Genomic DNA, 13,852 nt, shown 5'->3' with positions numbered 1-13,852 from the left:
AAGAGTGAAGTGACGATGTGTGTTGGAAGTGGTTCCGAGATTGATATGATCATCATCGCACACTCCCTATACTTTCGGGATTAGTGTTGAACCTGAATAAGTGTTATTTGGTGTTTGCATTGAGCATGAATATGATTTGATCATGTTTATTGTAATACGGTTATTCATTTAAGTAAGAGAATAAATTGTTGTTCTGTTTACATGAATAAAACCTTATATGGTTACACACCCAATGAAAATAGTTCGTTGGATCTCGATCGTAGTGATACACATAATCATAATATTGAAACCAAAAGATGCAAAGTTAATAATGATAGTGCAACTTATTTGTAGCACTACCGTTTAGGTCATATTGGTGTAAAGCGCATGAAGAAACTCCATGCTGATGGGATTTTGGAATCACTTGATTATGAATCACTTGATGCTTGTGAACCATGCCTCATGGGCAAGATGACTAAGACTCCGTTCTCCGGAGCGAGCAACTGACTTATTGGAAATAATACATACTGATGTATGCGGTCCGATGAGTGTTAAGGCTCACGGCAAGTATCGTTATTTTCTGAACATCACAGATGATTTGAGCAGATATGGGTATATCTACTTGATGAAACATAAGTCTGAAACATTTAAAAGTTCAAAGAATTTCAGAGTGAAGTGGAAAATCATCGTGACAAGAAAATAAAGTTTCTACGATCTGATCGCGGAGACAAATATTTGAGTTACGAGTTTGGTCTTCAATTAAAACAATGTGAAATAGTTTCACTACTCACGCCACCTGGAACACCATAGTGTAATGGTGTGTCCGAACGTCATAACCGTACTTTATTAGATATAGTGCGATCTATGATGTCTCTTACCGATCTACCATTATCGTTTTGGGGTTATGCATTAGAGACAGCTGCATTCACGTTAAATAGGGCACCATCTAAGTCCGGTGAGACGACACAATCCGAACTGTGGTTTGGCAAGAAACCAAAGTTGTCGTTTCTTAAAGTTTGGGACTGCGATGCTTATGTGAAAAAGGTTTCAACATGATAAGCTCGAATCCAAATCGGAGAAGTAAATCTTCATAGGATATCCAAAGGAAACTATTGGATACACCTTCTATCACAGATCCGAAGGCAAGACTTTTGTTGCTAAATTCAGAGTTTTCTAGAAAAGGAGTTTCTCTCGAAAGAAGTGAGTGGGAGGAAAGTAGAACTTGATGAGGTAACTGTACCTGCTCCCTTATTGGAAAGTAGTTCATCACAGAAATCTGTTCCTGTGACTACTACACCAATTAGTGAGGAAGCTAATGATGATGATCATGTAACTTCAGATCAAGTTACTACCAAATCTCGTAGGTAAACCAGAGTGAGATCCGCACCAGAGTGGTACGGTAATCCTGTTTTGGAAGTCATGTTACTAGACCATGACGAACTTGCGAACTATGAGGAAGCGATGATGAGCCCAGATTCCGTGAAATGGTTTGAGGCCATGAAATTTGAGATATGATCCATGTATGAGAACAAAGTATGGACTTTGATGGATTTGCCCGATCATCGGCAAGCCATAGAAAATAAATGGATCTTCAAGAGGAAGACGGACGCTGATAGTAGTGTTACTATCTACAAAGCTAGAATTGTCGCAAAAGGTTTTCGACAAGTTCAAAGTGTTGACTACGATGAGATTTTCTCACTCGTATCTATGCTTAAGTCTGTCCGAATCATGTTAGCAATTGCCGCATTTTATGAAATCTGGCAAATGGATAAACAAAACTGCATTCCTTAATGGATTTACTAAAGAAGAGTTGCATACGATGCAACTAGAAGGTTTTGTCGATCCTAAAGGTGTTAACTAAATAAGCAAGCTCCAGCGATCCATCTATGGACTGGTGCAAAAATCTCGGAGTTGGAATATACATGTTGATAAGTTGATCAAAGCATATAGTTTTATAAAGACTTGCGGTGAAGCCTGTATTTACAAGAAAGTGAGTGGGAGCACTAAATCATTTCTGATGAGTATATGTGTATGACATATTGTTAATCGGAAATAATGTAGAATTATTCTGCAAAGCATAAAGGAGTGTTTGAAAGGAGTTTTTCAAAGAAAGACCTCGGTAAAGCTGCTTACATATTGAGTGTCAAGATCTATAAAGATAGATCAAGACGCTTGATAAGTTTTTCAATGAGTACATACCTTGACAAGATTTTGAAGTAGTTCAAAATGGAACAGTCAAAGAAAAAAAAATTCTTGCCTGTGTTACAAGGTGTGAAGTTGAGTAAGACTCAAAGCCCGATCAAGGCAGAAGATAGAAAGAGAATGAAAGTCATTCCCTATGCCTCAGTCATAGGTTCTATAAAGTATGCCATGCTGTGTACCAGATCTATTGTATACCCTACACTTTGTTAAGCAAGGGAATACAATAGTGATCTAAGAGTAGATCACTAGACAGCGGTCAAAATTATCCTTAGTGGAATAAGGAAATATTTCTCAATTATGGAGGTGACAAAAAGGTTCGTTCTAAAAAGTTACGTCGATACAAGTTTTGACACAGATCTGGATAACTCTAAATCTCGATCTAGATACATATTGAAAGTGGGAGCAATAAGCTAGAGTAGCTCCGTGCAGAGCATTGTTGACATAGAAATTCGCAAAATACTTACGGATCTGAATGTGACAGACCCGTTGACTAAAATTATCTCACAAGCAAAACATGATCACACCTTAGTACTCTTTGGGTGTTAATCACATAGCGATGTGAACTAGATTACTGACTCTAGTAAACCCTTTGGGTGTTGATCACATATTGATGTGAACTATGGGTATTAATCACATGGTGATGTGAACTATTGCTGTTAAATCACATGGCGATGTGAACTAGATTATTGACTCTAGTGCAAGTGGGAGACTGAAGGAAATATGCCCTAGAGGCAATAATAAAGTTATTATTTATTTCCTTATAATCATGATAAATGTTTATTATTCATGCTAGAATTGTATTAACCGGAAACATAATACATGTGTGAATACATAGACAAACAAAGTGTCACTAGTATGCCTCTACTTGACTAGCTCGTTAATCAAAGATGGTTATGTTTCCTAACCATGAACAATGAGTTGTTATTTGATTAACGGGATCACATCATTAGTCGAATGATCTGATTGACATGACCCATTCCATTAGCTTAGCACCCGATCGTTTAGTATGTTGCTATTGCTTTCTTCATGACTTATACATGTTCCTGTAACTATGAGATTATGCAACTCCCGTTTACCGGAGGAACACTTTGGGTACTACCAAACGTCACAACGTTACTGGGTGATTATAAAGGAGTACTACAGGTGTCTCCAAAGGTACATGTTGGGTTGGCGTATTTCGAGATTAGGTTTTGTCACTCCGATTGTCGGAGAGGTATCTCTGGGCCCTCTCGGTAATGCACATCACATAAGCCTTGCAAGCATTGCAACTAATGAGTTAGTTGCGGGATGATGTATTACAGAACGAGTAAAGAGACTTGCCGGTAACGAGATTGAACTAGGTATTGGATACCGACGATCGAATCTCGGGCAAGTAACATACCGATGACAAAGGGAACAACGTATGTTGTTATGCGGTCTGACCGATAAAGATCTTCGTAGAATATGTAGGAGCCAATATGGGCATCCAGGTCCCGCTATTGGTTATTGACCGGAGACATGTCTCGGTCATGTCTACATTGTTCTCGAACCCGTAGGGTCCGCACGCTTAAGGTTACGATAACAGTTATATTATGAGTTTATGCATTTTGATGTACCGAAGGTTGTTCGGAGTCCCGGATATGATCAAGGACATGACGAGGAGTCTCGAAATGGTCGAGACATAAAGATTGATATATTGGGAGCCTATGTTTGGATATCGGAAGTGTTCCGGGTGAAATCAAGATTTTACCGGAGTACCGGGAGGTTACCGGAACCCCCCGGGAACCATATGGGCCTTGATGGGCCTTAGTGGAAAGGAGAAAGGGGCAGCCCAAGGTGGCCGCGCGCCTCCCCCCTTCCCCTAGTCCTATTAGGACTAGGAGAGGTGGCCGCCCCCCCTCTCTCTCTTTCCCCCCTCAAGGAATCCTATTCCAACTAGGATTGGGGGGGAATCCTACTCCCAGAGGGAGTAGGACTCTCCTGGCGCGCCTCCTATGGCCGGCCAGCCTCCCCCCTCTAGTCCTTTATATACTGAGGCAGAGGCACCCCAGAAACACACAAGTTGATCCACGTGATCTATTCCTTAGCCGTGTGCGGTGCCCCCAGCCACCATATTCCTCGATAATACTGTAGCGGAGTTTAGGCGAAGCCCTGCTGCTGTAGTGCATCAAGATCGTCACCACGCCGTCGTGTTGACGGAACTCTTCCCCGACACTTTGCTGGATCGGAGTCCGGGGATCGTCATCGAGCTGAACGTGTGCTCGAACTCGGAGGTGCCGTAGTTTCGGTGCTTGATCGGTTGGATCATGAAGACGTACGACTACTTCCTCTACGTTGTGTCAACGCTTCCGCAGTCGGTCTGCGTGGGTACGTAGACAACACTCTCCCCTCTCGTTGCTATGCATCACCATGATCTTGCGTGTGCGTAGGAAATTTTTTGAAATTACTACGAAACCCAACAAGGATGACCCGGCCAGCCAGCGCCACGTGGCATGCCCGCAGCAGACGGCAAGCAGAGAAGCTTATCAAGCACGCCGCCTGATTCCCACCAACGCATTCAAAATCCCAGAAGGATCCAGCTGGACGCAACCGATTCCCGCCGGCCGGCTCCTCATGAGTCGGACAAAGCTTCCTTCAGGGCACCCAGAAGAGGAAACTGTTGAGGCTCCCCGGCTCCTCAACCGTGGCCCCTCACCAGCTTCGGGGACTACTGTCGGAGTAATGGGCCACGGGTAGCCTAACTCGAGCCCCCGAGCCTTTCAAGACAACGGGGCCGGCTGCGCCCCTCAAAGACGTCAAGATAAAGACTCCGCCTTCTGGCGGCCGGTTGGCCAAGCGGCCGACTGGTCAAAGGCGGCCGAATTCCGGAGGGCGGCATCCCGATGGGCCAACTCCTAGAGAGCGGCCTCCAGGGAGGCCGGTTCCTAGCAGTCGGCCCGTGGCGCCCTCAAAGTATGCGCCCTCATCAAAGAGACAAGACGGGGTACAGCTACAGTGCAAGCCTTCCCCTGAATCCAGGGACGGGCGTGGCCATAGTGCCCCGTACAAGCGGAGATCTCCGCACGACGCGGCACTGTTGCCTCTCCCCCCATACGTCACACCTGACAGGCGGAGTCCTGTTCCCACGAAGGCCTGTCAGGTACGGCTTGTAGACGGCGGGCCCTACCTGGCAGCCAGAGCCCTGAAGACGGAGGAGGCTGGGGCAGCCGGACCTCGGAGGAGCCGGCTACCAGCAGTCGGCCAATCCCTCCCTCGGGCCCCATACGCCATCAACCAGATGAGACACGAAGTGGCAACAGTGATCGCCGACCAGGCGGCGGGACTGTAGCCACGCTTCCCAACCAAGCCTGCGTCATTAGCATTACTGCTACAGTGATCAGCAGCTGGCAAGACCCGCAAGCGGCAGGAGCGGCTTGTCGGCTCCGTACCAGACCAGACGGCGGGGCCCACCAGGCGGCGGGCCCCAGCTGTCGGCAAAGAGGCCGGCGACCAGAGAGAATGATGATCGGGCCCTACGTCCGGTCGGATTACCATTGTACCCCTGGGGGTAGGCCTATATAAACCCCCCAGGGCACCCATGCAAAGGGTTCGACCCTGTTAGGACTAGACTCATACCTAGAGGAGGAGAGAGCGTGCCTGCCTTCTTCCACCTCTAGCAAACAGCTCGAGGAGCACCATTGTACCGCTTACACATTAGTGATCATGCGGAGACCCTGCAGAGAAGGACTAGGGGTGTTATCTCCTAGGACAGCCCCGAACCTGGGTAAAGTACGCCGGCGTTCTTGTCTATGCCTCATCCCGCTTCCAGGCACCGGCGACGTTCTACTCGGTCCCACCATGATAAGCCATCCTTTGGCATATGTCGGACCCAACCCTCGACAATGTGTCCCCCTCCTTTCCCTCTAGGATGAGTAATCCTTTATTTTCCATATCCATATGGTCAAGTCCTTAGGTTTGTGAAATCATGTAATGGAAAAATAAGTGCCAGCGAGTATCCCAAAAGGAGGGTCAAAATGGGTATAATCGATATCAATCCATAGACTTCTTTTAATAATACAAATTTTGAAAAAATAACCTATAGTTTTTACCTCTACCCTATTGATTATCATTTCAGCGATCAACTTTCTCTATTTAACACCTTTGAACTAATTTCATTCATTGCTAAAACATGAACTACAACTGAAAATAGTAAAGATTCGAACTCCCTACTAATAACACTATCGACAAAAGGAATAATGCTTCATGGACTACATGACTAGCTCTTATACGAGTTCCTTGTAAACCACTACTTGCGTACATTACTCCAAATGAATCTGTCTTTCCGGCGAGGGATCCACCAGGTAGGCCCATGATGATAGCCGACCCAACTAAGGGCCTAGGTCCAAAGATGCTCAGGTCGAGTGCAGCGGCGCCACCAGTCTTGGGCTAGGAGACCTCCTAAATGGTGATCTCCACGTCGGTTTGTGCTACTAGCGCATGAAGGAGACGCCTAGTGGGCCGGCCCAGGAAAACCTTCGCTCAATCGAATGTGACCTCATGCGAAGCAGTCATTCACTAGATCACATTGTAGGCAACCTCGACAGTGTCCTCTCCTCGGCAGTGTCTGCGTGTCCTGTGGGTGGCCAGGTCGGCGGCTGCCCTTTCTTGTCAGCATGTTGTAGCGGTTTTAGCCCGCATTTTCGTTAATTAACCGGGCAACTCTCTTTGACCTATTTTAATGAATCGGGCCTAAGAGACCGAACTTCAAGAAAAAAAATCACTAGATCACATCTTGCTGGTTGATAGGTTGAGTGGGGGACTAGTTGACCATGACTTAAAAAATCATTTTAAAACCATGTCAATATGAAGAGTTCATAAAAAAATAAACGAGAATTAAAAAAATTTCATAAAAAATAGCAAAAATGAAAAGTTCATGAAATTGAAAAAGGTTCGTGAAATTCGAAAAAGTTCAGAAAGATTGAAAAGAAGTTTATAAAGTTGAAAAAAGTGCATGAGCTAAGAAACATGAATTTGAAAAAAGTTCAAGAATTGGAAAAAAAGTTCATGAATTTTATAAGTTCACAAATTGAAAAAGGTTCATGAAAGTTGGAAATGTTGTTGATTTTTTTAAAAGTTCATTTAAAGAAAGTTAATGAATTTGAAATCAATTTGAAAAAGTTCATTAAATTTGATTTTTTACAAATTTGGAAAAAGTTCATGAAATTGAAAAAGCTATGCAAAATTTGAAAAAAAATCACTATGATAGGAAAAAGTTTGGAATTTGAAAAAAAGGTCACGAGCTAAGACACATGAATTTGAAAAAGTTCACTAAGATTGGAAAAAAGATCGCAAATTTGGAAAAACTTCAGGAGCTAAGACACACAAATTTGAAAAAATTCATACATTTGCGAAAAAGTACATGGATTTAGAAAAAATATATTACAAATTTGGAAAAACTTCATGGATTTTAAAAAGTTCACGAATTAAAAAAAGTGTTTAAAAAAGATTGCAAATAAAAAAGGGGAAAAGAGAAAAAAAAAGAAAGTAAGAAAACCCGGCCAAACTAATACATAAAACCAGTAGAAAAAAACGACCGGAAGCTAGTAGAAGCTTCGCACAACCAGAAAAAACCCGGGAGCCAACTTCCCCGCTCGAGCTTCCATTCGCGCGTAAAGTTTTATATGGAAATCCCATATATAATCTGTCGAGTGGGAGGGTGTGTTCCCGGACGCAGCTTCGGTGCCTTAAAGGCACCTGACTTTGGGTCACTGACATGTGGACCAGCCACCCGTTGGATCCACATATCATAGATACAAAAGCAGGTGCCTTAAGGCACCGAAGCATTGTCCGTGTGCTCCGTGTACCGTTATAACTATGCCGGGCGCCGAATAGGAAATGCGTTGTGCTAGTCGGTGTCCAAAATGGTTGCTCATTTGCAGCAGTGGACACCACTCGCTAGAAAGGTGGATGCAGATGCCAGTATCCTGGTGATCTACAAGATTCACGCTTCTGCTATCAACTTGGTGCACTCTGCTCCATCTCCGCCCATGTCTAGCTAGTGCCTTATGTTCTTTATTTTGCTTGACCTCGTGCCTTGAGCTCTTGGTTGAACTTATTTGTCTGTATTTGGGCTGATGTACCTTTGAACCTCGTTTATACTGTATTGGTTGTAGTTGGATTATGTTGCCGTTATGACTTTATTTATAAAGTAAGACGTGGTGCGATGTGAATTTTTGGAACATGGGTCTAGGCATAGCCGATTAAGAAAAAAATTCGAAATTTTTTTTGCGACAAAAATAGTCTACCATAATACTCACGTTTAAAGTTTCAACAACTGATCTATATAGTATTCTGGCAAAAAATAGTGCAGCTACGAAAACCATGAATAGTAGTGTTCATATAGTATTGATTCTGTTGTATTTTGCTTGGAATACGGAGTAAATCATTTTTTCCCGAAGCTTTTACCGTGAGTATTATGCTAAACCGTGCATGTTACCAATTTTTTTTAAAAAATATTTAACTATTTTACTCCTTTTTTTAATTCGGGTGCAACCAAGACCCAGGTTCTGTTGTGTATTTTCAACACTGTGTCATTTTATATCTAAAAGAAGAGATGTTGATGTGAGTCGGACGCCACTGCCTATTGCCCCGGCGGAAGGGTAGCACCGCCCAGACGAAAACCATACCATACGAAACCTCACTCAGAAGTGTAAGCAAAAAATCTCACCTAATTGTCTTTTGTAAATTGTCAAAACCCTTCTCAACCACCTTTGCCAACCACGAAAGCAACGCTTCATGTGCGACGTAAGCAACATGTTCCCTCGTCCTGTTCACCTTTCTTCAGATCTGTTCCGTCAATCCCTGCTGCATCAAAGCTGTTCTTGAGCTTGTCCATGACGATGCAGTTTAGGTATTTAAGAAGTTTGATTTAACTTATGTGACCCTAGGTCACATTCTACCATCGCACTACTTTTCTTCTTCTATAGATTATAAATGCCTTAGCAATTAAACAGAGTTGGCATTATAGTCATTCATCAACACCTCCCGGTGATTGCCAGGGACATCTCCTATCATCATACTACTTGGGTGTATACATTACTGGACGTTTCCACTCTCTCCCATATGGAACTTTGATTCTGACATTTTTGCTGACAAAATTGTGAGAGAACGATGTGTTACATAACAAACGACTGGCCGGGGGCTCAAGATCTACAACAATGCAGTTTTACTTTTATTTTTATTTTTTGTGAAGTCGGCTCCTTACAATTCGATTCATTAAAAAACAAAAGAGAGCTATTTGATTAATTGCCAAAAAATCATGTAAAAACCATTACAACACGCCTACAAGAGAAGGCAGTGCCCCTTTTTGAAAAAAAAAGAGAAGGCACTCCGGCCAACTCGACTATCCACAACCCCCGTACACACCATCAAAAAGAAGACCACTATAAAGGTTGCCTGAAAAATGTCATTGTCATCACTCCTCTCCGAGCAAGCGATCCGACTCACCGTGGACAACCAACCAAGAACGCTCAGGCCAATCAACATATTCAAGCCATGTCCACCTATGCCAAACAATCGACCAAATATGTGAAGGATCAGGTAACTCCCACTTCAGACTTCGGTGACGAGCCACACATAGGAAAAAAGAAACGCCATCCGAGAGGCGAGGCCATGCCACCATCATCGTTGTCACAAGAATCACAGCGCCATCCGAGGCGAGGCCACCGCCCCGCCAACCGTACCACCTCAACCAAGCACCACCACCACAACAAGGCGGCTCTGAATCAGGCGAAGACGTCGTCGCCGCCACGTAAGTCGCCAAACACCAGACCCTCAATAGCACCAGCTGAAGACGGACACGGCGATGGTAAGGGCTCACAATGCAGTCTAACTCAATTGGGTGTGTACTTGTGTTAGGCGTACGTTAGGCTACCTCATGCCATAACCAAATTAGCACATGTTGATTGCCATGGCCATCGCTGTCCTCCTGTGGCTGACGAAAAACGCGAGACCAGAGTCTCGTTTACCCCCTACGTGTCCACCCTCGCTCCGCCAAGCATGCAGGGCTACTGCGTAGGCCGGCTGGACATGACGCGAAGCAAATCACGGCGTGGACAAATGCCGCCGATTTTGATGTTAACTCGACGACAAGGCAAGCAAACACCTAAACCTCAAGCAAGAAACTGCGGCGGCAAAACGGCTCTTTGGCTCCTCTCTCCTCTGTCAGATACTTCCTCTTCTTGGCTTAGCAACTTCGTGACGAACTGAGAGCTGCATCTGCATGTGGCCTGGGCTGAGGAGCCAACAGGATTTCGAATGCGATCAACGAAGCTGTGGCATTCGGTTCACAAAGCTTCTTGAAATTGGCAGTGAAAAATTAGTAAACTACATATCTTCTGATGACCGAATTGCAGGGGACATTTCGCTATTTTTTTTTGTTTTGGCCGATTCGGCCACACTAAGCAACGGTACAAAGTGAACTTGTTCTGATGCTAGTTTTTTAGAGGAAAACTTGTTCTGATGCTAATAATGCAGGAACATAAACAACGAAGGTTCTTCTTCTGTCGCGAATCATCGACTACCAATCAGTTCATCAGTTCATGTTATGTGAACCTCAGCTTGTACTACTAGAGTACTCCATCGAACAGAGTAGTTTATTTATGAACTCTTTCTTTGTCAGTGAACTTTTTTGTGCCACGAGATTAATTGAACTGCTCGGTGCTTGACAATGATATGGGGTACCCACCATAATGTAGATCTTTTGAGGACCCCTCCAGTGATTATCCCCGAAAATATCAGCGCGCAGTTAGGAGGAATTCAGCTAGCAAACCAATTGGAAGACACCATCTAACACCCAATCTGCGGTAGCACATTTTTTTTATAATCGGCTGCGAAAATCATAACCTTGAAAGCAGGAAAACACTGGTCAGCTAAACAATGAAATGGGCAAAAATCAGGTCAAAAAAAACAATCAAATAGGCAGAAACAGATTGGAAAATTCTAGGTTAGCGTAATCAACATCAATTTCATACAGAGAATGTACTACAACCATCATCTCAAAGCAGTATTTAGTTGAATAGTTGGCATCTTCTAGGTGTTCTTCGAAAGAGCTTCACCCAAACAAGCATTTACTTATGTAGAATTACATAAAGTTTAGACTTTGAGACGACAAGCAGAATATGTAGGTCAACGAAAGGACCATGTAAGTAAGAACGGTCTACGTTCAAACGAATTTTGAGTATCTACTTATAGTATGAAAAGTATGATTTAGGGTCGCGATTGTGCCGAAAGTGAAGCTCAGGTGCTCCAATTTCTCAAACGTTGCTATTGTCGCATGCATCTTTTCACCCCGTAAAGACAAAGGTATTGATAACTGACCATTCGACGTACATTTTTTCACACACTTTCTTGAGACGGCGAGAGAGAAAAATTCAGAACCCTCTTTCGACAAAATGACCTTTACTGGTAGTTTCAGGAATTCAATAACGACACAAACAAACAAATATATTCCATATACTTCGTCCATAAAGAAATATAAGAGCGTTTAGATCACTATGATAAGGCAATCAGGGGACTAGCTATAGGGCCCTCTTTCGATAAGCTCAGCTGTCTACACCACGAAAACGTGCAATCACAAAAGAAAAAAAAAGAGTGAATTCCACTTTTTACCCCATATTTGTACATTTGTGACACTAATTACCCCGTCGAGTGAAAATTCGTCTAGAATACCCCTTTTGAAAGCTTTGGACCCTCGTTTTCTGATGCGTGTCCATCAGGTAAGGTGTGAGGTGATGCTCCGGATCCAAAAATATGTGGACGGCCACAAGGAATGGAACAGATAGACAAGAGAAGCTTGGACAAGATCGCCAATGATGCCCTCCGATCCTTACAGATTTTTTTACGAATCAATGACGCAACATGCCGATCCTATCGACCATAAACAAAGAAAATGTAAAACTGAGGTAAAACCGTGTTAAAAGTCTTCAAAATCTGATATTTCGATAAAATTTCCGCTAAATGGGGTAATATGTGTCACAAATGTACAACTACAAGGTAAAAAGTGGAATTCACTCAAAAAAAACACCACAAAAATGTGAGTGGCAGCCAGCAGAGACTGCCAAGATATCTTCTGTCTGCCTTTCTGAAGGGGGTCACTGATGCCTTGGACCAAATGCGTGGAAACTTCTGCCGCACTAGCACCGACCAGAGAATATCAGCCACTAATACGATCTTGAGCCTGGCCTGTCAATGATTCAGTATAGCGAATGCACTGTTTGGTTGGCTGATTGGTTGTTTGTTCCATTCGGCCACCTTTCTCTCTCCAGACCCTTCTTTGCTGCTTCCCTCGTCTCTCTGCCTCTCTGCCTGCCTATAAAAGGCCAGAACGTCTTCTCGCTCATAAGAGGCGGCTCATCTCTTGCATCTGTCACACTGCACAAAAGCAAAACCACTCTTCAAGAGTAGCTAAAAGGACAAATCGGCAAGAGGTTGTGTGAGATTTGGTGCAAATCGCAAGATGGTTAAGGTATGTCACCACTTGTCTTGTTCCAGGACTAGCTAGTGTTCAGTTTGATTAATTTTGTGCATCGTTCTGAATTTTTGGGTATTTGTTGCAGCAAAAGATTGTCCTCAAGTTAGCTCTGGACGACGAGAGGAAGAGGAGGAAGGCCTTCAAGGCCGCCGTTGGCATGTCGGGCGTGACATCCGCGACGATGGAGGGGGACAAGATCATCATCGTCGGGGACGGCGTCGACCCGATCACGCTGACCACGATGCTCCGGCGCAGCCTGGGCTACGCCGAGCTCCTCAGCGTGTCGTCCGGCGACGACAAGAAGAAGGACGGCTACGGCGCCGCCTACGGGTACGGCGGCGGCGAGAAGAAGAAGGACGGCTACGGGTACGGCGGCGCCGACGGTGGCGGGAGCGGCATGAGCTTCGGCGGCAAGGAGGGTGGCGGCTCCAAAGGTGGCGGCGGCGGCGGCGGATACTCTCAGAACGCGGTTGCGCCGGTCACGTACCCCGCGTACCAGCAGTACAACGCCATGCCGTCCTACCCGGTTTACTCCTACCCTGCTCCGGCTTATCAGCATCAAGAACAGGATCCCGGCTGCAGCATTATGTAGTAGTGGCATACTCTAGTTGTTAGTTAAGGGGAGATGATGCGTCGGAGAGATCTGGAGAGTTGCGAGCCGTGTTCAGGCCATGATTTTGATGGCCTGACCCAAAAGTTGGCTGAGAGGGCAGAGAGATGCTGGCTCCCTGAGCACTGAGTAGTACTCTACATATGTACAGTACAGGTTGGTTGGATCAGCAATGGTGGTTTGGAGCGTGGTAACAGATTGTACAGGAGGAATGAATAAAAGGAAACTCAGGTGTTTGCAAGCATAGAAGCACAAGATGCAGAATCACTCAAGATACGGCCCGATCGGGCACGGTTAGTTCAGGGACTGAATCAAAATCATTTACTCCTTCTGCCTCATAATATAAAAGCGTTTTTGACAGGAGGCCCATTTTTTTTTGAACATCAGTACAGACACAAGCGCTTATATACACGCGCATACACTCATCTATGAGCACCTCCGAAAGACTAAGTCGGCATATCATCTTGAGATTTACGAAGTCACCGGAAATCCTGAAATAAATTCAAAAATAAATGCAAGCATCATGATTTGAACCCTGATGGGCTGGGGATACCACAGTCCCTCTAACCATC

At 44.4% G+C, this 13,852-nt stretch overlaps 1 protein-coding gene across 1 annotated transcript; it reads left to right on the top strand.

Annotated features, from left to right (window-relative positions):
• The first annotated feature begins 12,530 nt into the window (after window positions 1–12,530).
• On the top strand, window positions 12,531–13,631 carry LOC125556002 (glycine-rich RNA-binding protein 1-like). The gene is made up of 2 exons (XM_048718806.1): window positions 12,531–12,664; window positions 12,756–13,631. The coding sequence occupies exons 1-2, from the start codon at window positions 12,656–12,658 to the stop codon at window positions 13,260–13,262; spliced, it is 516 nt and encodes a 171-aa protein (XP_048574763.1). The 5' UTR covers window positions 12,531–12,655; the 3' UTR covers window positions 13,263–13,631.
• Window positions 13,632–13,852: the final 221 nt, after the last annotated feature.

Source organism: Triticum urartu, chromosome 5 (genome assembly GCF_003073215.2).
Source record: "Triticum urartu cultivar G1812 chromosome 5, Tu2.1, whole genome shotgun sequence".
Lineage (NCBI taxonomy): Eukaryota > Viridiplantae > Streptophyta > Magnoliopsida > Poales > Poaceae > Triticum > Triticum urartu.
This window is presented reverse-complemented; position numbering and strand designations above follow the sequence as displayed.